Source organism: Odocoileus virginianus, chromosome 5 (genome assembly GCF_023699985.2).
Source record: "Odocoileus virginianus isolate 20LAN1187 ecotype Illinois chromosome 5, Ovbor_1.2, whole genome shotgun sequence".
Taxonomy (NCBI): Eukaryota; Metazoa; Chordata; class Mammalia; order Artiodactyla; family Cervidae; genus Odocoileus; species Odocoileus virginianus.
The window spans coordinates 81,612,574-81,637,910 of record NC_069678.1 but is presented as its reverse complement, the minus strand read 5'-3'; the positions used below and the strand labels follow the sequence as shown (position 1 = coordinate 81,637,910).

At 38.7% G+C, this 25,337-nt stretch overlaps 1 protein-coding gene across 2 annotated transcripts in view; it reads right to left on the bottom strand.

Annotated features, from left to right (window-relative positions):
* The window catches only part of EIF2B3 (eukaryotic translation initiation factor 2B subunit gamma), a 109,031-nt gene extending 84,680 nt beyond the window's left edge, over window positions 1–24,351 (bottom strand). For both annotated transcript variants that reach the window (XM_070468249.1, XM_070468250.1), the window contains exons 1-3: window positions 24,279–24,351; window positions 21,290–21,446; window positions 13,652–13,800 (exon numbers count right to left, since the gene is read on the bottom strand). In XM_070468249.1, the coding sequence (XP_070324350.1) occupies window positions 13,652–13,800; window positions 21,290–21,437 (297 nt within the window). In that variant the 5' untranslated portion in view covers window positions 21,438–21,446; window positions 24,279–24,351. The remainder of the gene's footprint in view (window positions 1–13,651; window positions 13,801–21,289; window positions 21,447–24,278) is intronic.
* Between the last annotated feature and the right edge of the window lie 986 nt (window positions 24,352–25,337).

Here is a 25,337-nt window from a genome sequence, read left to right as displayed (position 1 = left end):
GGAAGCCATGAGACCTGCAATATAAGTGCTTTAACCACAGGTTACAGAACTCCACTGTGGATGTAGTCTGCTAACGCCTCTCAAATATACTTCACTAACCTATTCTCAAAACATGTACCTAAGGAATGGTAGCATTGTATCTAAAGCACAAAAATGGCACCAAGGCCTAATTACTTCAGACAATCAGAGGAGCATCTAATGTAAGTCAGGCTCAGTGTCCAAGGACTCAGCCAGCTTTGCTTTATGTGCTGATCAGACTGTATCCTTACTTCCTGCACAAGGACAGTGCTCCTCCTGTGCAAGAAGAGCCAGGTTTCTTTGCTCGTATGGCTCTAAACAGGACAGAAAATTTCCCTACAACACTGGGTCTCCCTCCACTTTAGAAAGATATCAAGGAGCAAAAGCAGCACTCTTGGAAGACAACATAGGTCCTTGAGTCCTGGTAGGAAATTTGCTAATTTTTAATGTTTTACATAAAAATATTTAAGAGCTCTATAGTAAATTGCATACTTTAAAAGAGTTCTATACATAAAAATAACTACCAACCACACAAAAAGAAGAGGAAAATAGAATTCTGAAAAATACCAGATCACTGAACCTGTTCTAAAGCCAAAAGTCTAAAGTAGACTTTTGGACTACATGATAAAGTAAAAAAAGCATGGGCATCTGAAATGCACAAATGCATCTCAAAATCCAGGACTGGGTTCTAGCTCTGGCTCAGCACCTAAGCAGGTATGGGATTTGGAGCAGGTTATTTAAGCTCTCTGAGTATGAGGTTTCTCAACTGCAGAACAGAGTAATACCATCTACCTATCAAGGTGGCTGTAGGGATCAGCAACACAGGCCAGACACAAACAGTAAATACGAAAGATCTCCCTTGCAATCTTCAGGGAAAATGTTCTAGGTAACGCCAAAGAAAATGAAACTTCCATTCTGATATTTAGCCAATAAAGTAACTCCCTACTTTAGAGTAGTCTCTAAGAACAGAAGTAAATTAATTAATTTCTCAAACTGTACTCATTTATAAAGCTTTGGCCAATTTAATTATCCCTAAAAGTGCTCAACTGGCTGCAGAGAGAGATCTTGTGTGAATAATCAGCTGTTAATACAAAGCAGGTCTCTGTTGCTTCTCACTTTCATCTGCTTTTCTGTTCTCTTCCAAATTGTTCAACTTAAAAAAAATGATCAAATTAACCTTAAATGGATATAATTCAGGCTGCCACCCAGAAAGAGTGAAAAAACTGGCTTAAAACTCAACATTCAAAAAACTAAGATCATGACATCCAGTCCCATCACTTCATGGCAAACAGAAGGGGGAAAACTGGAAACAGTGACATTTTATCTTTTGGGGCTCCAAAATTAATATGGACAGTAACTGCAGCCATGAAATTTTGCTCCTTGGAAGAAAAGCTATGACAAATCTAGACAGCATATTTAAAAAGCAGAGACATCACCTTGTCAACAAAGGTCTGTATAGTCAAAGCTATGGTTTTTCCAGTAGTCATGTACGGATGTGACAGTTGGACCATCAAGAAGGGCTGAACACCAAAGAATTGATGCTTTTGAATTGTGGTGCAGTCCCTTGAACTGCAAGATCAAACAAGTCAATCCCAAAGGAAATCAACCCTGAATATTCATTGGAAAGACTGATACTGAAGCTGAAGCTCCAATACTTTGGCCATCTGATACAAAGAGCATCAGATGGAAAAGACCATGATGCTGGGAAAGACTGAAGGCAGGAGGAGAAGGAGGAGACAGAGGATGAGATGATTGTATAGTATGACTGACTTAATGGACATGAGTATGAGCAAACTCTGAGATATAGTGAAGGACACAGAAGTCTGGTGCTGTAGTCCATGGGTCACAAAGAGTCAGACATGACTTAGTGACTGAACAACAACCCAGAAAGAAAAAAAGAGTACCAATTAAGCTATTTAATTGATATATTTTATTTTTTAGTACATCCCCCCAAAAATACACTTGAGTGTAAGTTTTAAAGGTATGTATGCTCAACACTGGGTGAGGCCTTCAGATCACACAACTTGGAGGTAAAAATATCCCCTCATATCTCGGCTTTATAGTAATTCTTCAAGAAAATCTACCAATATTTTCATGTTTTTTTCTGGAGCTATTCTAGCTCCTTCATACTAGTAACATCTACCTTTCCTCATCTCCACACCATCACAAATTCCTATTCTTCCTACAAGAATCAATTAGAAAGCGTCAATAAGCAGAGCTAAGTAGTTTCCTCTAGAGGGCGCACAGTACTCTAACTCTTTGTGCTCAGTTGCCCAGCCGTGTCTGATTGTTTGGGAACCCAGGGACTGTAGCCTGTCAGGCTTCTCTGTCCATGGGATCTCTCTGGAAGGAATACTGGACTGAGTTGCCGTCCTCCTCCAGGGGGTCTTCCAGGCCAAGGGATCAAACTTGTGTCTCCTGCATCTCCTGCACTGGCAGGCAGATTCTTTACCACTGAGCCACCTGGGAATCCCACCATGTTCCTAACCCACTCCACTACTGCACTCTCAAATAAAAATTCAACTTCTGAGGAGATAAGTGCCATTTGACTGTACCCAGCAGACATGATCCTATTAATCCCTCAATTACTCAATGCACTTACCTAGACTTTGGCCCCTAATATACAGTCTTTCTTTCCACCTGAAGTGTAGGAAAGTTATTAGACCTCTATGAGCCCTACTTTCCTCACCTGTAAAATGGGAACAAAGATTCAGCTTATATATACACGTATATAAACATGTATATATATAAATATTCTTAAGATTTATATATAAATAATATTCTTAAGATGTATTTCTATATAAATTCAGTTCATACACACACACACACACACACACACACACACACAAACATATATATTCTTAAGATTCTTTTCCATTACAGGTTATTACAAGATCTTGAAAAAAATGTAAAAACAAAAAATACGATTCAGGAAAAGTACATTTAGCTATAAGGGGTCTTTTGTGATTCCATATGAATTTTAGGATTTTTTTTCAATTTCTGTAAACAATGTTACTGGATCTTTGACAGTGATGGCATTGAATCTGTAGGCTGCTTTGGTTAGTGTGGACACTTTAACAATATTAATTTTTCTAATTCATAAATATGGGATATCTTTGCAAAAAAATAACAAAAGAAAAAATGGAGATAAAGACAATATACTTCAGAGTGCAGCTGGAGGATTGAATTAAATAATGCATATTAAGTGTATAGCATGGAGGTTTCTGGTGTTGGAAATTTCATGGACTAGGAACCCAAAAACTGTTACAAATACCTAAAAATTATGGATAAGGCACTAACAAAAAATTACTCCAAATGTATTCAAACTTATGAGAAAGAATAGGAAAACACCAAGTGCCACAACTGAAGAAGGAAATGAAAACTACACTGAAAATTTTGCTGCTATTGCTGAGTTGCTAAGTTGTGTCCAACTCTTTTGAGACTCCATGGACTGTAGCCTGCCAGGCTCCTCTGTCCATGGGATTTCCTAGGCAAGAATACTGAAGTGGGCTGCCATTCCCTTCACCAGGGGATGTTCCTGATCCAGGGATCAAACCTGCGTCTCCTGCATTGGCAGGCAGGTTCTTTACCACTGAGCCACCAGTTTCACTGGGCTAAAAGATGTAGCTTAAAGTTAGGTATGAAAGCATGAAAGCTGGGAGTCTGAACTGAGATTCTGCATAAATGGGACCTCAGTGAAAGGGTAAATTTGGGAGGAAAAAAATCTACCTATAGCACAGGGAGTCATCAAGGACGTTTGTCTGTTTGGTCCTGGGACCAAAAATTCTGAGAGAATATTATTTCTAACCTAGAATTCTATGTAAAGATAAGTTATCATTCAAGAGTAAGGATGGAATAAACATTTTTAAACATGCACTTCTCAAAATATTTACCTTCCATGCTCTCTTTAAAAAGCCAATTAAGGACTGGGTTCCTCTGAAATGGGAGAGTAAACCAAGAAAGAATAAAATGTGAGATCTAGGAACCAGAGTATCCAACACAGGAGAGAAAAGGGAATTCACAGAATGATAGTGAAAAGAAGTCCCAGGATGACAGATCTGCAGCGGGCTAGAGCAATGAGTAGAAATTTCAAGAGAGAAGAGAGAATAGATGGCTTCCAGGAGGACAGTCTCAAAAGAAAAAAAAAAAAAAAATGATGGACAGAATACCTAAAGTGTTTAAACATATTGACATCTTTTCATTCCTTTTAAAGGATCTGAGGGAATTAGTGATAGAAACAAAAAACTAAGCAACTTTTAAAAGGGAGGCAATTAATAACTCTAAGAAAAACAAATCATTGTATTAAAAAAAGGAACTTGTAAAAGTTGACAGAACTTTTGGAAGAGTCAATAGAACTTTTCTTCTTTATCTTGATATATATTTCAATATATATCTATATCTTCCATATCTATATCTTTATCAAATCTCAGTATACAACACACACACTACTATATATAAGATAGATAACCAACATGGACCTATGGTGTAGCACAGGGAACTCTACTCAATATTCTATGATAACCTACATGGGCCAGGGGGGAGTCTGAAGGGGAATGGATATATGTATGTGTGTAATTGGGTCACTTATTTGTATGCCTGAAGCTAACACAACAATGTGGATCAACTATACTCCAATAAAATTGAAAAAAAAAAAAAACAACAACTTGGTATATCAAAAAAGGTAATTTTATGTATGTAATTTATACTTCCATAAACCTGATTTTTTTTAAAAAACTGTACTTTTTAAATGGGTGTATTTTATTGTATACAAATTATAACTCAATAAAGTTGATTTTTTAAAAAGGGAAATATAGGGACTTCCCTGGTGGTTTAGTGGCTAAGAGTTGGTGATCCCAGTGTAGGGGACCTGAGTTTGATCCCTGGTCAGGAAACTAGATCCCACATGCTACAACTAAATGTCCTGTATGCTGCAACTAAGACCCAAAGCAGCCATATAAATAAATGTTAAAAAAAAAACAAAACACTAGTACACTATATGACTCAACTGTAAATAACTAAGTCACTTCAGTCGTGTCCAACCCTGTGCGACCCCATAGACGGCAGCCCACCAGGCTCCCCCGTCCCTGGGATTCTCCAGGCAAGAACACTGGAGCAGGTTGCCATTTCCTTCTCCACAGCTGTAAATTTGATGCTACTATATAGGGAGATTAGGAAAGGGGGAGCTTATGTACATGGAGAAGGGCAGACAAGGTGCTAAATGAATCAAATCCTTACTTTCCATAGTGGAATTACAATAGATAATATCTAAAACTTAAAGAAAACAGTAGTATAAATATGGTACTTAGAAATATTGAGGGCATTATCAGAAGGAAAAAAAGAAGAGCTGAAAACAGTTGCTTCTGAAGAGTAAGAATAATAAATAAGGAAGGACAGTGCAGGAGACCCTTGTTCTTTCTTTACTTTAAATCTTGTAACTATCTGACTCTTTAAATTATATATTTATGTATGTTATATTAATTATATATATTATGTATATTATTTGCTTATACAATATACTAATAAAAAGAGAGCATGAAAACACAATCTAGGAACAAACCTAAAAAAAGATAAATAAGATTTTTTTGAAGAAAATTATCCCAATAAAGATATTGGGATATATTTTAAAAGACTAAAATAAATGGAGAAATTCTAAGTGAATTAGAGCCGGAAATGTAAGAAGCAAGATTAAACTTTTATATGAAATTTTTAAAAAATCTCTTTTAAGATGTTAAAATAGGGAATAATTTCTAAAGAAAAAACTAGAAATCACAAACCATAAAAGAAAAACTGTAAAATCAGTTTCAATAAAATTTAAAAGCTTCTATTTCTCCTAGAGCCCAGACTGTAGTCCATAACATGTTCTACAAAAAGAAACCATTTGGGCTGTTTTTTTTAACCCCTTTATTAAGACTGACATCATAATCAAAATCAAGGCTTTTAAAAGAAATATCTGATTTCATTTCTGAATATAAAACAATATGAAGTAAACACATGAAGTATTATTGTCAAAAAAAAGTTGACACTGAATCTAATTAAAATTTAGACCCAAACTCCAGTTTACAAGAAAATACTGAAAAAGAGACGGAAGTTAGCCAATGTTCACTGCAGCATATATACAACTGCCAAGATATGTAAACAACCTGTGTCCACAGACAAATGAATGGATAAAGAAAATGTGGTATATGCATACAATGGAGTATTATTCAGCCATTAAAAATTGTGAAATCTTGGCATTTGCAACAACATGGATGGAACTTAAAGGCATATGCTAACTGAAATAAGTCAAACAGAGAAAGACAAACACCATATAATCTCACCTATACATGGAATCTAAAAACAAATAAACAACAACAAAGCCAAGTTCATAGTTACAAACGAGAGACTAGTAGTTGCCAGAGGTCAGCAGTGGGAGGTAAGCAAAATAGGCAAAGGGAGCCAAAAGGTACAAACTTCTAGTTATAAAATAAGTAAGTCATGGAGATGCAACATACAACTTGGTGACTATAATTAACGATACTGTACTGTCCCAGGTGGCGCTAGTGGTAAAGAACCTGCCTGACAATGCAGGAGACATAAGAGATGCGGGTTCAATCCCCGGGTCAGGAAGAGCCCTTGGAAGAGGGCATGGCAACCCACTCCAGTATTCTTGCCTGGAGAATTCCATGGACAGAGGAGCCTGGAGGGCTATGGTCCATAGGAGTGCAAAAAGTCAGATACAACTGAGCACACCCACAAAGGAAGGGAAAGGACATGTACGTATTTGAATTTTTTGTTCTTTAGTGTACAGGTCGGTTGAAAATATTAATACATCTGTTTGCAGTCATCAGAAATAGTAGGACAAAGTTTGTTCAGACATAGGTAAGACTGAATCCTTTGTCAGTCTGATAAATATGAAACACTACTATGAAGAAAATATAAAATCCAAGTACTTTTATATTATCTGCACCAGTTATAAAAATGGAGGTCACTCATCCAGGGCCTGGGAGAATGAATGAGCCAATAATCTCTTTTGATAAGTCAGAGAAAGAGGTTTGGGCAGCTGAAATAAAAAGTGATAAGCCAATAAATCAGTGAAATTGTATGAAGAAATAAGGCAAAATGAAATAGAAAAGAATGCCAGAAGGATAAAACCAAATGAAATATGTTGAAAGAATATAACATAGCAGATATGATGTCCACCTCCAATAGTGAAAGTGAAAGTGGAGTCGCTCAGTCGTGTCTGACTCTTTGCCACCCCGTGGACTGTAGCCCACCAGGCTCCTCCGTCCATGGGATTCTCCAGGCAAGAATACTGGAGTGGGTTGCCATTTCCTTCTCCAGGGGATCTTCCCCACCCAGGGATCTTCCCCACCCAGGGATCGAACCCAGGTCTCCCGCATTGCAGGCAGACGCTTTAACCTCTGAGCCACCAGGGAAGACAATTTAGCAAATTACAATACAAACGACATTTGCTAAATACATTTAGCAAATGCAATGCAAACGACAAAGATGGTAAATTAAAATGGTAAAATACATTTTAACCAAAGAAGCCAAATAAAGCTAATATACTACTATGGTCTTTCTCTGAGAAAAGCAGAAACCACCTGGGATAACCTCACAGTAAAATTTGAGGAACTCAATCTGTAGGAAGTGGGTAAAAATAAAAGAACCAAAAGCTAATAAACTCAAAACTCAAAGGTAATGTTCTTATCTTACCTAAAATCTTATTGAAAAAGAATCAATGTTTAGGAAGTCGCCTTTTAGGCTTCCCTGGTGGCTCAGATGGTAAAGCGTCTGCCTACAATGCGGGAGACCCAGGATAGATCCCTGGGTCAGGAAGATCCCCTGGAGAAGGAAACGACAACCCACTCCAGTACTCTTGCCTGCAAAACTCCATGGACGGAGGAGCCTGGTAGGCTACAGTCCATGGGGTTGGTTGCAAAGAGTCAGAAACGACTGAGCGACTTCACCTCACTTCTTTCTTGTGGGCAAAAGGGAAGAGAAATAAATTGGCTCAAAGAAGCACTGTTTTTAAACCACAGCACAGCTGGAGGTGTTACTTTCTCCCTTAAGGGGTTACTTGTCCTCCCTTAGGAAACAACTGCCTCCTCAGGCTGTCTCAACTCTTCAACTGTTTATATATATTTCCATTACGCTTCCTACAAGTTCACGTTGATCCCAATCAGACAGTTCTGAATTTTGGCTCAGGTTTGACTTTGTTCTTAATGGTTATTCAGGAGGCTACTTATGTTCCTCCACAGGTCAGTTTTGTTGCCTTCTACTCCAGGTCAGAATGCAAGCTGACGTGACAAAGCCAGGATTTCAGGAGTCACTCACTGGTACAAGAGAAACTAAGCAGAGATAGCAAAGAGAGCAAAGACCTGCTAGTCAAAGCCACAGCTTAAGAAAGCTCAGAGGTAGGATTATAGGTAAAGGATGCTGTGTAAATGATGTGGAAACAGGAGTAAGGAAGGAAAAGAAATGAGACCGTGTAGAATGAGTTAATGAAGAGTCTGCTCTCAGGGATAAGGAGGAGCCCTAAAATAAGAAGTGCTCAAAACCATAAGAAGAGGTAGTGGCTTGGGAATAAAATGTCCTTTTGGCAGTTACTTTACTCTTTACCTCATGCCCTCTCCTATTTATTAATAGTTGCCCCTATTATTTCTCAAGCCTCTAAGGGTTATAGAAACTCATTTGCATGGAACTCCCAGGATCTCCAGTTCCAGGCTAGGGCAAAAATAACATTTCTAAGATTTATAGATTAGGGAGCAAAGAGTCTAGTTTATACCTCCATACTAAACTTTTAGACAGTAACTAAAACAGCTCCTGGGAAGACCACCAAACACCCTAAGCTTCTTGGTAAACCTGGCATATAACCCTGTGAAAGAATACAGTTCTCTTCTCAATACCCTAGTGAAATCCTCCATTTCTTCCCTAAATAAGAAACTGTACTCAAGAAAGCCACATACCCAACGTGATAGTATTAGAGATCTCCTCTCTGATCAGAAGCACCAAAATCTACTTGTATGAAAGCACAGAAAGACAAAAGAAGGCCAAAAAGTAAAAGGAAATGTCTATATACATTGAACTTCTGGAAGCCCTGGCCAGGGAAATAAGACAATAAAAAGAAACGAAAGGCATTAAGATTAAAAAGGAAGATGTAATACTGTTTTTATCTGCAAGCAACATGCTGTATATAGACAATCCTAAAGAATCTACAATTTAAGAAAGTCATGGGGTACAAAGCTAATACATAAAAACCAGCTGTATGGCTATATACAAGTAATAAACAATTAGAAAATAGAATGAAAAATACTAGTTACAATATTATCAAACTGATGAAACAGGAATAAAATTACTGAAAGATGCTCAAAACCTCTATACTGAAAATTATTTAAAAAAACACTACTGAGAGAAATTATAGGCAATCTAAATAAGTAGATGTGTGGACTCTGGGAGAAGGAGACGGTGGGATGTTTCAAGAGAACAGCATTGAAACATGTATATTATCTAGGGTGAAACAGATCACCAGCCCAGGTTGGGTGCATGAGACAAGTGCTCGGGCCTGGTGCACTGGGAAGACCCAGAGGGATCGGGTGGAGAGGGAGGTGGGAGGGGGGACCGGGATGGGGAATACATGTAAATCCATGGCTAATTCATTTCAATGTATGACAAAAACCACTGCAATGATGTAAAGTAATTAGCCTCCAACTAATAAAAATAAATGGAAAAAAGAAAATAAATAAATAAATAAATAAGTAGATGTCCAAGGATTGGAAGATTCAATATTAAGATGTCAATTCTCCCCAAAATGACCAAAAGATTCACTACAATGCAATCAAAATCCCAGAAAGCATTTTTCTAGCTAAAAACTGGCAAACTAATTCTAAAATTTATGTGGAAATGCAAAGGACTTAGAATAATCAAGGCAATCTTAAGGAAAAGGAACAAAGTAGGCAGATTTATGGTACCTGATTTCAAGACCAACTTTATAAAGTTAAGATAATCAAGACTTTATTAAATGTAGTATGGAAGCAGAGACAAGACAAACAGACCAATGGAACAAAGAAGAGAGAACAGAAATAGCACACACAGCTGAAAATCAGTCAGCTGATTTTCAACTAAGGCACCAGTGCAATTCAATGGATAAAGGAAAGTCTTTTTAACAAATGATGCAGGAACAACTGAATATTCATACAGAAAAAAGTAAACCTTTATTCCTATAACATTTTTAGATGTAAACACAAAAGAATATCTGTTTAAGCTTAGGGTAAGCTAATATTTCTTAGGACACAAAAAACACCAACCACAGGGGGCTTTGCTGGCAGTTCAATGGCTAAGACTCCATGCTTCCACTGCAGGGGGCATAGATTCAATTCCTGTTTGGGGAACTAAGATCCAGCATGCCTTGTGGTATGGCGGAAAAAAAAAAAAAGTACTAACCATGAAAGAAAAAATTGGTAATTTGGATTTCATCAACATTTAAGACTTTTGGCCATCAAAATCACCATTAAGAATATAAAAAGGCAAGCCAGAGACTGGCAGAAAATATTCACAACACATATTTGACAAAAGGCTTCTATCTATAATATACAAGGAATTTATATAATCTATAATAAAAAGGCAAACAACTGAAAAAAAAAGGCAAATGTCTTGAATAGACATTCCATGAAGATATACTAATGGTCAATAATCACGTGAAAATGTGATCAGCATCACTATTACCAGGGACATGCAAATTAAAACCACAATGAGACAGTGTTACATAACACCCACTAGAATGGTTAAAGTTAAAAAGACTGACAGTACCAAGTGTTGATGAAGATGTGAAGCAAATGCAATTCTTATACATTGCTGACATAAGTATAAAATGTACAACCATTCAGAAAACTATCCGGCATTTCTCAATACAGTAAATCCTACAAACTATAATGTATTTTTTTTCAAACTATAATATTTTTACAAAAAGATCTGCAGAACAATGTTCATAACAGCTTTATTCATAATATCTAAAATTTTGAAACAATGCAAATGACCATCAACAGAAAAATGGGTAAATAGTGGTATTCTTATTCAATGGAATACTACTCAGCAATAAATAAGAACAAGCTAGTTATACCAGCAATAATACGAATTTGAAAAATACTATGTTGAACAAAAGAAACCAAAATAAAATTATATGATTTCATTTATATGTAGTTCATGAACAAGCAAAATTAACATATGTTGACAGAAATCAGAATAGCAGTTGACTTTAAAGGTGGAGGATTAACTAAAATGAAGCACAGAGGAACTGTGAAAGGTGATGGAAATGTTCTAGATTTGGATAATGATAACCTAGTGGCTCAGATGATAAAGAATCCACCTGCAATGTGGGAGACCTGGGTTTGATCACTGGGTTGGGAAGATCCCCTGGAGGAGGGCATGGCAACCCACTCCAGTATTCTTGCCTGGCGAATCCCCAAGGACAGAGGAGCCTGGTGGGCTACAGTCCCATGGCATCACAAAGAGTTGTACACATTGAGCGACTGAGCACAGCACAATCTGAGTGTATATAATTGTCAAAACTCATCAAACCATATACTTAATATCTGTGTATTTTACTGTGTATAAACATAAAATACATTTATACACAGTAAATGGGCACTGTGTATACAGCTACCCTGGTGGCTCAGTGGTAAAAGAATCTGCCTGCCAATGCAGGAGACTCAAGGGATGAGGGTTTGATTCCTAGGTCAGGAAGACCCCCTGGAGTAGGAAATGGCAACCCTCTCCTGCATTCTTGCCTGGACAAGAATAAAAAACTGGCTACAATTAAAAAGAATTCATTTGAATCAGTTCTAATGAGATGGATGAAACTGAAGCCCATTATAGAGAGCGAAGTAAGCCAGAAAGATAAAGACCATTACAGTATACTAACACATATATATGGTATTTAGAAAGATGGTAACGATAACCCTATATGCAAAACAGAAAAAGAGACTCAAATGTATAGAACAGACTTGTGGACTCTGTGGGAGAAGGCGAGGGTGGGATGTTTCAAGAGAACAGCATTGAAACATGTATATTATCTAGGGTGAAACAGATCACCAGCCCAGGTTGGGTGCATGAGACAAGTGCTCGGGCCTGGTGCACTGGGAAGACCCAGAGGGACTGGGTGGAGAGGGAGGTGGGAGGGGGGACCGGGATGGGGAATACATGTAAATCCATGGCTAATTCATTTCAATGTATGACAAAAACCACTGCAATGATGTAAAGTAATTAGCCTCCAACTAATAAAAATAAATGGAAAAAAAAAAAAGAAAAAAAACTGGCTACAATCCACAGGGTTGCAAAGAGTTGGACTCAACTGAGCATGCACGCAAAGGAAGGGAAAGGCCATGTAAATATCTGCATTAATTTCTTGCTCTTTGGTGCATAGATAGGCAGAAAATATTAATATATCTGTTTGCAATCACCAGAAATAGTAGAAATTTTGCTCCCCAACTCAAATAAGATGGCACAATTATCAGAATGAATTTTTTCCAAAGGACATCAATTTTAGAATAGTCAACAGTGGATCTTTCTCAGTTTATGTGCCACAGACCACGCGGGAGATTGCATCCTCACATCCATAGGCTCGCTATATAATTTTTTTTTAGTTTTTATTTACTTGCTATATAATTTTAAAAATAATTTTATTACTTATTTATTTTTGGCTGTGCATGGTCTTCTCTAGTTGCAGCAAGTGGGGGCTACCCTCTAGTTGAGGTACTCAGGCTTCTCATTGTGGTGACTTCTCTTGCTGTGGAGCATGGGCTCTAGTGTGTGGAGTCTTTAGTAGCTGTGACATGTGGGCTCGGTAGTTGCGGCTCCCAGACTCCAGAGCACAGGCTCAATAGATGTGACACCTGGGCTTAGTTACCCTGAGGCATGTGGGATCTTCCCAGATCAGAGATCAAACCTGTGTTTCCTGCATTGGAAGGCGGATTCTTTACCACTGAGCCACCAGGGAAGCCCACTCATGTTAGTTGCTTAATCAAAGGAGACTAAACTTTCAAATACTATCACGTGAGGGAGCTGAAATTTTTGAAAGTTTCTTCTTATTTCTTTCCACTCAATCTCTCATCTGCAGAGTCAGCTGGTGGTCTGATTTCTATTACCATACATGAAAATGAAAGTGAAAGTCGCTCAGTCACGTCCAACTCTTTGCCACCCCATGGACTATACAGTCCGTGGAATTTCCAGACCAGAATACTGGAGTGGGTAGCCTTTCCCTTCTCCAGGGGATCTTCCCAACCCAAGGATCAAACCCAGGTCTCCCACATTGCAGGTGGATTCTTTACCAGCTGAGCCACCAGGGAAGCCCCTACTATACATAAGTTTTGTTTATTCATGAACTTTATATAAATGGAATCTTTTGAAGTACATTAGAAATTACCTTTTTTATAAAGATGTATTATGACTGAAAAATACTGGCAACTAGTGACTGTGACAACTGAGTGTCTAAAATCTTTACTAGTAACCAAACTAAACAGCAGATGAAACATGGGCAGCAAAGTATGGGGTACTAGAATATATTTTTTAAAACACATTATAAACTGCAATGCATTGGGAAAATATAAGGTGATATTTATTTTCAACAAATAAAAAAAATCAATAAACAGCTTTTCACCTTAAGTTTCTGATATATGTGGCGCAGAGAATCTGCAGTTCCCATGTCAGCTTCATCAGGAATACACACAATATCTAGCTTCATTTTCATCTTGTTGAAGTCTGCACACAAAGCCTTTTGGACATCCTTGGTTGTAATGACAATGACTTCTAGAGCATAAAAAAAAGGAAGGAAAAGTGCAAAAACTCTCATTCATTTAGACAATGGTTACACTACTTCAGTTAGATTTGGTCTGCTTCTAGATTTAGTAATGACAGCTAATATTATTGAGATTTTGCAACACACTTTACATGCATCTTCTCAATTAATTCTTACAACAAATTATTAAAAATTTGTAAAAACTCCTCAATTTTACAAATGAGGAAACTTGGACTAAAAGATATGAAGTGACTTTGTTCAGGGTACATAAAACCAGTAAGCAAGAGATCGAAGATAAAACATGTTAATATATTACACACCACTTCTTCCTGACATAAAGAATGCAAAAGAGCACTTATTAAACCATATACCAATGAGATTATATTTTATTCTATTCTATTCTAGTTTTAATTTTTGGTCGCACCAAGCTGCATGTGGGATCTTAGTTCCCCTGACCAGGGATTGAACCTGTGCCCCCTGCATTGGAGGCATGGAGTCTTAACTACTGGACCACCAGGGAAATCCTGGGATCACATTTTAAAACTTCATTCACTACAAAGAAAGAGCTATCACCACTTCCCATCAGATGGCTATTAGTGTTTCACTGACGATCATAATGAATCCAGTAACAGACAATTTCCATGTAATCGATGCCTTCACCTTATCCATATAGCCATCAATTAACAAAATCTTGGGGTTCTGTCATGGATCTTTGGCAGGGTAATGTAATCCACTGCAATATAACATGTGTTGCAGATATCTGAAGATTAGATTTTAGCATCTCTAAAGTGTAATAATTTCTATATGTGTTTCTTAATAGTGCTCAATTACCTTTCCTTTTCACTATAATCATTCTTTTTTCACTTTCTTCTCTTTCTTTCTTTTTTTTTCATATCATTTAACTTTCCTTCCTTCCTTCTTCCTTTTCCCACTTAGCTTTCTTTCAGTCATTAACTCACTCATTCAACCAACAAATACAATTGTATTTAATACCTAAAGGCCAAACAGGCACTGAGAATTCAGAAATGAACTAAACATGGCTCCTATTCTTAAGAAACATAACATGAAATTTTAGATATGAAAATGGTTAAGGAAGGCTTCATGGAAAGGATGGCTTTTGAGGCAGGCCATGATGAACTCAAGTCCAGTGTAGTATATACCATATATAAAATGCTGATGTTACAGAGATGAATTAGACACAGTACCTGCTCTCAGGAGGATTAGTCTAACATGCCACTAACTACAGCATAAAGCAGACCTTAAAAGGTACTGGGATAGAGAAACAAAGTTTGATAAAAACACAGAGGACAGGGTGACTGACACTGTTTGGGATTTCAAGAAGGTGACATTTCCATAGGGTGGAGAGATTTTAGGTCGAGTGAAGGGAGTGAACTATAAACACAGGTCAGTCAGTCTCATAATTGGACCAGTCAGTTCAGTTCAGGCACTCAGTCATGTCTGACTTTTTTTGACTCCATGGACTGCAGCACACCAGGCTTCCCTGTCCATCACCATCTCATGGAGCTTGCTCAAACTCATGTCCATCAAGTCGGTGATGCCATCCAGCCATCTCATCCTCTGTCGTCCCCTTTTCCTCCTGCCTTCAATCTTCCCCAGCATCAGGGTCTCTTCCAATGAGTCAGTTCTTCATATCAGGAGGCCAAAGTGTTGGAGCTTCAGCTTCAGCAGCAGTCCTTCCAATGAATATTCAGGACTGATTTCCTTTCGGATTGACTGGTTTGATCTCCTTGCAGTCCAAGGGACTCTCAAGAGTCTTCACCAACACCACAGTTCAAAACATCAATTCTTCCGCACTCAGCCTTCTTTACTGTCCAACTCTCACATCCATACATGACTACTGGGAAAACCATACCTTTGACCAGACGGCCTTTGTCAGTAAAGTAATGTCTCTGCTTTTTAATATGCTGTCTAGGTTTGTCACAGCTTTTCTTCCAAGGAGCAAGAGTCTTTGAATTTCATGGCTGCAGTCGCTATCTACAGTGATTTTGGAGCCCAAGAAAATAAAGTCTGTCACTGTTTCCATTGTTTCCCCATCTACTTGCCACAAAGTGACCAGATGCCATAATCTTCGTTTTTGAATGGTGAGTTTTAAGCCAGCTTTTTCACTCTCCTCTTTCACTTTCATTAAGAGGCTCTTTAGTTCCTCTTCACTTTCTGCCATAAGGGTGGTGTTACTCGCATATCTGAGGTTATTGTTACTTTTCCCAGCAATCTTGATTCCAGCTTGTGCTTCACCCAGCCCTGCATTTCGCATGATGTACTCTGTATAGAAGTTAAATAAACAGGACGACAATATACAGCCTTGACATACTCCTTTCCCAATTTTGAACCAGTCCATTGTTCCACGTCCAGTTCTAACTGTTGCTTCTTGACCTGAATACAGATTTCTTGGGAGGCAGGTAAGGTGGTCTGATATTACCATTTCTTTAAGAATTTTCCACAGTTTATTGTGATCCATACTGTCAAAGGGTTTAGCATAGTCAATGAAGCAGAAGTAGATGTTTTTCTGGAATTCTCTTGCTTTTTCGATGATCCAGTGGATGTCGGCAATTTGATCTCTGGTGCCTCTGCCTTTTCTAAATCCAGTTTGAACATCTGGAAGTTCACAGTTCATGTACTGTTGAAGCCTAGCTTGGAGAATTTTGAGCATTACCTTGCTAGCATGTGAAATGAGCGCAACTGTGTGGCAGTTTAAGCATTCTTTGGCATTGCCTTTCTTTGGGATTGGAATGAAAACTGACCCTTTCCAGTCCTGTGGCTACTGCTGAGTTTTTCAAATTTGCTGGCATATTGAGTGCAGCACTTTCATAACATCATCTTTTAGGATTTGAAATAGCTCACCTGGAATTCCATCATCTCCACTAGCTTTGTTTGTCGTGATGTTTCCTAAGGCCCACTTGACTTCACACTCTAGGATGTTTGTCTCTAGGTGACTGATTACACCATTATGGTTATCTGGGTCATTAAGATCTTTTTTGTGTATTTTTGCTACCTCTTCTTAATATCTTCTGCTTCTGTTAGGTCCATACCATTTCTGTCCTTAATTGTGCCCATCTTTGCACAAAATGTTCCTTTGGTATCTCTTCATTTTCTTGAAGAGATCTCTAGTCTTTCCCATTCTATTCTTTTCCTCTATTTATTTGCACTGATCACTTAGGAAGGCTTTCTTATCTCTCCTTGCTATTCATTATGGAGAGACTAATGCTAAGCAGGGCTATGAACTTCCTAAAATAATGAACAATATGAACAGAATGAACAAAGAGTTTATAGATCAACTCCAGAATATCATGTTTAGGAGTCATTCTCCAAATTCTGAGTTAGCCTCATTCAGAAGGAATTTTCTACATAATAGGTACTTAATACACCTCAAAAGAATATCCCCAAATATAACTAAAGATATATAGCAAGAGGGAAAAAAAAGTGATAGATAACAAAGCCATAAGAACTTATTAAAGGAAAGCAGTATATTTAAAAGTGTATTAAGATGTGTCATTCACCTGTGATACTGAGCTCTAAAAATAAAATCTTTTCTAAAACACATCTCAATGTCAGTATCATACAGACCACTGTAAAGAACTGTTCACGGGTCTGTCTCAAGAAAGTATGACTGGAATAAACACTGGATCATAAGCCTAGGGCCCAGGATCTGCACCACCTCCATCTGGTATTCTAATCTGCTATATCTAACTAAAGGACACCTCAAACTCATTGTGGCCAAAGCCAAACTCACTGTCTTCACTCAAACCTGTTCATTGTCTTACATTTCCTCTCCTACTACTGACATCACCATCCACTTAGTTACTTACCTAAGTAGAAAGTAGAGGGAACTCGTCCCTTTCTTTCTACTACCCCTCCCCATGAATCAACAACTTTCCCAAATCATCCTCCTTCTCCATCCTTAGCGCTAATGCCTTAGTTCAGGCCCTCTTTGTTGTTAGCATGGACTTTTGTATCAATCTCTTAACTCATCTCCTTGCTTACAGTCTTGACCCCCTCACACTAATTCTTCATAGAGCGCTCAAAGCAATTTTTTAAAAGATCTGTATTTCAAATTTATTACCATAAAGTTGTTCACATTTGCTTATTATCTTTTTTGTTTGTTTGCTTGTTTTGGCTGCGCTGCATGACTACAGGATCTCAATTCCCCAGCAGGGACTGAACCTGGGCCACGGCAGTGAAAGCGCAGAATCATAACCACTAGGCCACCAAGGAACTCTCTTCCTTATTAACTTTTAATGTCTGTAGGATTTGTGGTGATGTTCCCTCTTTCATTCCTGTTATTAGTAATTTGTATCTTCTCCCCTTTTTTTGATCAGTCTAACTAAAGATTTAACAATTCTATTGATTTTTTTAAAAGAATCATCTCTTGGTTTTACTAATTTTCTCTAATGCTTTTGGGTTCTATTTCACTTACTTCTACTCTTATCATTTTTATCTCCTTTCTACTTATTTGAGTTTCATTTGCTTCTCTTTTTCCAGTTTGTCAAAGTAGAAACTTAGATGATACTTTGAGACATTTCTTTTCTAACAGAGAACTTAATGTTATAAAATTTTCTCTAAACATTGTATTTTAGCTACATCCCTCAAACTTGAAAACATGGAATTTTCATTTTCAGTAAGTTAAAAACATTTTCTAATTCCCCTTGTGGTCAGATGGCCAAAAAGCACAAGAAAAGATGCTCAACATCACTAATTATTAGAGAAATGTAAATGAAAACTACAATGAGCTATCACTTTGCACTGGTCAGAATGGTCATCACCCAAAAAAATCTAAAAACAATAAATGCTAGAGAGCGTGTGGAGGAAAGCGAACCCTCCTACACTGTTGGTGGGAATGTAAACTGGTAGAGCCACCATGGAGAACAGTATGGAGGTTCCTTAAAAAACTCAAAATTGAAACTACCATATGACCCAGCAATCCCACTCCTATGCATGTACCCAGAGAAAACCACAATTCAAAAAGATACCTAAAAAAAAAAAAAATACATGCACCTGATGTTCACTGCGGCACTATTTACAATAGCCAGGACATGGAAGCAACCTAAATGTCCATCAACAGAGGAATGGATAAAGAAGATGTCATATATATACTTGGTGGAATATTACTCACTCATAAAAAAGAACAAAATAATGCCATCTGTAGCAACATGGAGGGACCTAGAGACTGTCATACTGAGTCATGTAAGTCAGACACAGAAAGATAAACATCATATGATATTGCTTATATGTGGGATCTAAAAAAAAGGGTCCAAATGAAGTTTGTATAGAAGCAGAGCCACAAATGTAGAAAACAAACTTATGGCTACCAGGGAACAAGGGGGAGAAGGGATAAATTGGGAGTTTGGGATTATGTAGAAACACTACTATATAAAATAGGTAACTAATAAGAACCTACTGTATAGCACAGGGAACTCTACTCAATGCTCTGTAATGGCCTATATGGGAAAGGAGTCTAAAGAAAGAGTGGATATATGTGTATGTATAACTGATTCACTTTCCTGTACACCTGAAACTAATACGATACTGTAAATCACCTATACTCTAATATAATTGTTTTTTAAATTTCCTTTGTGGTTTCTTTGGGTTATATACAAATATGTGGTTTGATTTCCAAATACTTAGGGATTCTCTTGATACCTCTATGTTACTGACTTCTAATGTAATTCTACTGTGGTTAGAGAATATATTTTGTATTATTTTAATCTTCAAAGATTTATTGAGACCTGTTTTATTTAAAAAAATACAGTCTATCCTGGTAAAAGTTCTTAGCATTTGAAAAGAATTGTGCATTCTGCTTTACTAGGTGGCATGTTCTATAAATGTCAATTAGGTAAAATTGTAAAAAACCCTAAGGAATCCACAAAAGGCTGCCAGAATTAATAATAAGTGTATTTAGCAAAGTTGTAGGATACATGGCAGCATAAAAAAGCTATATTTTCATGTACTAGCAACAAATTTTCTGGAAATTGGAATAATTACCATTTATGATAACATAAAAATATCAACTACCTACAAATAAATATAAAAAAATATGTGTAAGTCCTATACACTGAAAACTATAAAGTAGTTGTGTAAGTTGAGAGAAATTACAAAAGGCCTAAATAAAAGGAGAGATATACCATGCTCCTCAATCAGAAGACTCAGTACTGTTAAGATGTGAATTCTTTTCCTACTGATCTACGGATTCAATTCAGTCTTAATCAAAGTTCTAGCAACTATTTTTATAGAAATTGATAAGCTGATTCTGAAATTTATATAAAGATACAAAGGACTTAGCATAGTGAAAACATGAATTTAACCATATTAAACTTCAGTTTAATAAGCCTTTCAGAACTTCCTTGTGCTTCACTGCATGGGTTTGATCCCTGGTTAGGGAACTGGGATCCCACATGCCTTGTGGCACAGCAAAAAAAAAAAGGCTCTTCACTGATTTCCCACTGCTTTCAAGAAAAAAAAAAAAAAATCTAAATTCCTCAACATGGAATACAAGGCCCTTCATAGTATAATGCCTGTTTACTTCTCTCATTACATTTATTCCCTCTTACACTCGATGTCGCTGTTGTCGTTTAGTCACTAAGTTATGTCCGACTCTTTGTCAACCCCATGGACTAGAGCCCACCATGCTCCTCAGTCCATGGGATTTCCCAGGCAAGAATACTGGAGTATGTTGCCATTTCCTTCTCCAGGGGATCTTCCCGACCAAGGGATCAAACCTGCATCTCCTGCATTGCCAAGCGGATTCTTTACCACTGAGCCACCAGGGAATACACACTGATATTACAGCCACATAAAATGAAAAGTAGTTTTAAAAAAAAAAAAAGAAGAGTAGTTGCGAGAATATGTGCTGATCATGACTCTATCTCTGCAAAATTTACTACTTCTGTATGGAATACTTCCTCCACACTGGTTAGAATGTCAATGTATTTTTCAAGAGTCAATTCAAGGGTCAGCTACTCTGTAAAGTCTTCTCTGAATCTCTCAGGTTCAAACAGTAACTTCCTTATATTAATAACAAGCACTTATTATGTGCCTCTGTTATAACATTTATCACATTACACAATGATAATCTGTTTACATGTGTATCTCTCCACTAGACTTTAAGGTTCTAGAAATCAGGGCCTGAGTTAACGTTTTCAATTCTGTACTCCAGTGTTTAATACACTACCTGGCACATACAGGTTCTCAGTAAATACTATCAGGCATGTGGTCATTCTCATATTACGTTCTGGTATCCTTCCAGGGTTATCTTGGATCACTGTGGAGACCAGCTCTAAAAAAGAAACACTTAGCACTATCTTCTCAACCTTTCTCACACAGCAACAGAGCACTCCAAAGTTTCTAATTTAAAGAGGCCAGTCTCCAGCCAAGGCTGAGTCCTAGTCTTCTTTCATTTACTCCTCTCACCCTCATAAAGCTGACAAATTACTGGGATGAAGAACCCTAAAAGTTGTGTGAGTATATCTCATTGCCAGAACTCACCTTCAAACCCGACACGCTCAAGCAGGTTCAGTGGGTACCACACTAAAGGTCTGTTGCCCACTGGAAGCAGGGGTTTGGGAATACTGGAAGTCAGGTCTGTCATTCGCGATCCCCCTCCAACTGCCATCACAACCGCTTGAAATTCCATTTTTAAAAACTGTAATCACAGAGAAAACCAAGAGAAAAATGTAATAGAATCAATGCACACACAGTATTAATCTTATTTTTATTTAGGTTATTGATATTCACTTATGACAAACATGTCATTTCCAACTCCAATAACCAGAATAAGAAAGACTCCTTAGCCACAGTATAAACACCACATTTATCCTATTCTCTTACTGTTGCATACTCTCATTTCCAGCCTGGGGTTATGGGCTAGAGGGGGGAAATGAATAAAACAAAAATCTGGCTCTTGCTCTTGAGTTGTTGACAAATAAGTGAAGACAAATGCAGTAAATTACAATATAACATCATTAACGCCATGACAGGGATATATCTAAGGTGCGGTAAGCATATATAGTGACAGTAACACCTAAGTCTTCCTAGAAAAGACGGGGAAGGTTTTATAGGAAAGTAATGCTTGAGCTGACTCTTAAAGGAGTAAGAATTTACCAAGTTGGCTTCTGATATGTGAGTTTATATTCCCTGAAAAAAATTTTAAACTTCTGACTAGAATTAACAGCACAAATACAAGCACATTAGATCTCTGAAAAGTATGAAATGACTTAAGATGCTTCTATTAATTCAGCCATGGGCTCCCATTTTTTCATTACCCACAACTTGAAATATAACACTATAAACCCAAATGTAGGCTTGTATCTTAACCTAGGTTCGCAGAGCCCAATTACAGAATAAACAAAGTTAATTTCTTTTTTTCAGATTCAAGGTGATAAATGAAACTGACATTCAAAAAAATCTCTTTACAGCTGCTACCACAGAAGACAGGCACATTAAAAGCTCACAAATCCTTATTGATTTAAAATAAAAGTACTCTTTCACTTACAACAAATGATGTAACCTTTTAAAAATAAAGTGAAATGCAATGCTCTGGAAACAAAAATGTATTTAACACCAAACTGGTAAATAATGTTGCTCCTTTATCATAATTTTGATCAGTCCTGGGCTCCTCACATCAGTATCTAAACTGCAACACACACACACCCCATACACCCAAGCACAAAGTAAAGGCTCTTACACAATGTCCACAACGTAAAGATATGGTACTTTCAATTCCAGCAGGCACTGCCTCAGATTGGAATTTAACTTCAATCTGGCATTATATAAATCTCATAACATCTGATGTTATTATAAAAAGTATTAACACTGGATTCTTAAGAGTTAAAAGACCTGAGTTTGAGTTCTGGTTCTGTCACTTACAGGTGAGGTAACCAGGGGCCTGACATTTAAAACGCAGCATCCTCAGTTTCTAGAAAAAAGCCTGGTGGTTAAGTTCACAGGCCCTTTAACCAGATTGCCTGGATTTTAATTCTAGCTCTACCATGAATTAGCTGTATGATCCAGGGCAAGCTACATACCTTTCCCAAGCCTCCATTTTCTTAATTTTCTAAGGTGAAGATAATTAGTTTCTACTTCACAGAGTTGTTATAAATATTAAATAAGTTAACCCATGTAAAGCACACAAAACAATGACACACAAAACAAAAGCATTATTTAAGTTTTTGATAATAGACAGGTCATGGAAACTTTCTGTGCCAGCTGAACCATGCTGTTGCATAATTCTGGTCCCTGTATCGCTATTCTTGCTTCCTTAGTTGCCTTTCTCCTGTGTCCAATATGTAACCACCAATTAAACATTAAGGACTCAGTTGAAGAATCACCTTGTGTATAAAGACATTCGTATCCCTTCCCACCCTCCCAGAGAAGTTAACTCTTTTCTCCTTAAAGGCTTCCATTCTACTATTTACAGATCATCTCTATCTTTCAGGCTTCACTGCCCATTTATTTTAATTTTTATTATTTCTTGGCTGCCGCAAGTGTGGCATGTGGGATCTTACTCCCCACCCCCTCGCCCCCCGCGGGAGGGAACCCGCTGCCCCTGCCGTTGGAAGTGTGGAGTCTTAACCACTGTACTGCCAGGGAAGTCCATCTGCCTGTTTATTTAAATGCCTGTTTCCTGGGAGTTCCTTGACTGTCATCGCTGTATCCCCAGTACCTGACATAATTCCTGTCAGGCGCCAGGCAGTCAGCAGTTGTGGAATGAGTATCTGTGAACCTCACAACAACCCAGAGTAAGCGTCAAGCTCAAACATGTGCAGAAGGGACATCAGAACCCAAGTCACTAGAATCTGAGGTTCCTGCTCTCAGTGAAGCTCTGGGTGATAATCATGAACATAACTGATACCAGGCAGCCTGACAAATGTCTCAATGTCACTGCCGCGACTCTGAATGATGGGAATCAAGGCAAAAACTCGCTAGCCACTAAGGCTTTAAAGAGGATGTTCACGGCATCTTCAACCTGCCTCCGATACAGCCCTCCCTGCCTTCTCCCTTTGTAAACCGATAAAAACCCCGAATCACAACTGATCTCTCAGCCAGACTTGATTGTACTGCTCTTTGTATTTGTATCTTGCACCTAAAACAACCAAAAACAGAATAAAAGAACGAAGGACTTTTAAATGGAAAGGATCAGGCACTGTGCTCAGGGCGTCTGGTGCTCACTCGCTGTGACTTCAGCAGATCCTCCCCTCCCTGAAACTCAATTTCCTCAACTTTTGCACAAGGTGGCTGGCTCGGATGCTCCCCGAGCTTCCTTTCAGTTCGGCCAGTTGGCTCCGCGGCCAGGTCCAGCAGGCACTCGAGCTGGAGACTCGGGCTCTGCACCCTTGCAACCCCCTCGGGCCCTCCTCTGCCAGGCTTGAGGAGCCCGCCTCCCTCCGGTGAAGTGAGGCTCGGCGGCCTCCACCGCGCGGCTCCCCCCGCCAGCCCGCTCGTGCGCGGCCTGGCAGCACAGAAGCCGCAGCTTTACCTCAAGTCCCCGCGCGCCGCCACGGTTCCCAGCGCTCCCCGCGCTCCCCACGCCGCCGCCGACTGACAGCCAAAAGGCGCAGGCGCACGATGGCCGGGCAGATCGATGGGACGCGCTGGGCAGGCCCGCAGAGAAGAAAACGAGCACCGAGTAATAGATGACGGCGGAGAAGGACGCCGCGGGGAGGAGGGAAGGAGTAGGGGAGGCGGGGTCGCCGGAGCCTTTTCATTCATTCACAAATTACAAACGCCCACTGAGCGTCCCTCACGTTGCAGGAGAACTAGTCACAGTCTCTTCCTTCAGGCAATTCTCCTTCTAGGACCTGGTCCCAGCTACCACTCTGCGGAAGGACAGCTCGTTGGGAGCTGCGGTTGAGGGCTGACCAGTGATTTCACCAAGGATTGCCAAGGTTTTCTGTGTCCAGTGAGGTCTCATGTGGCCACTCAACGTTGGCTTTCTGAACCAGATTATTATTGAATGGAAAACATCTACCTTTAGCCATCAAAAGTTGGTCGGGAGTGTGGGATTCGGGAAGATCTCACTGTAATTGTGGGGAAAATCCCCTGGAGGAGGGCATAGAAACCCACTCCAGTATCCTTGTTTGGAAAATCCCATGGACAGAGGAGCCTGGCGGCATAAGGTTGCCCAGAATCAGACACGACTGAAGCGACTTAGCACGCACTGTGATGGTGATACTGAACAGTGGCTTGGAGAGAGTGAGTCAAATGAATATCTTGGGTAAGAGCCTTCCAAGAAGACTAGCCAGCATGTGCAAAGGCCTTGGAGAGAGAAGGCAACTTCAAAGAACAACAAAGAAGCCAATAGAGCTGAAGAAAAGTGAGCTGGGGGAGAATGGATGACGGCAGAGGAGGCCAGAGAGGCAATGGGGGAGAAGGTGGAGAATTCAGATCCTGTGGGTCTTGTAGGCATTGTGAGGACCTTGACTTATGTAGAGGAGCAGCGATATAACACATTTTTAAAGGATCACTGTGGTTGCTGTTTTGATAATAGAATCTCTGCTTCCAGAGACCAGTTAAGAAGCTGCAACTGGATGAGAGA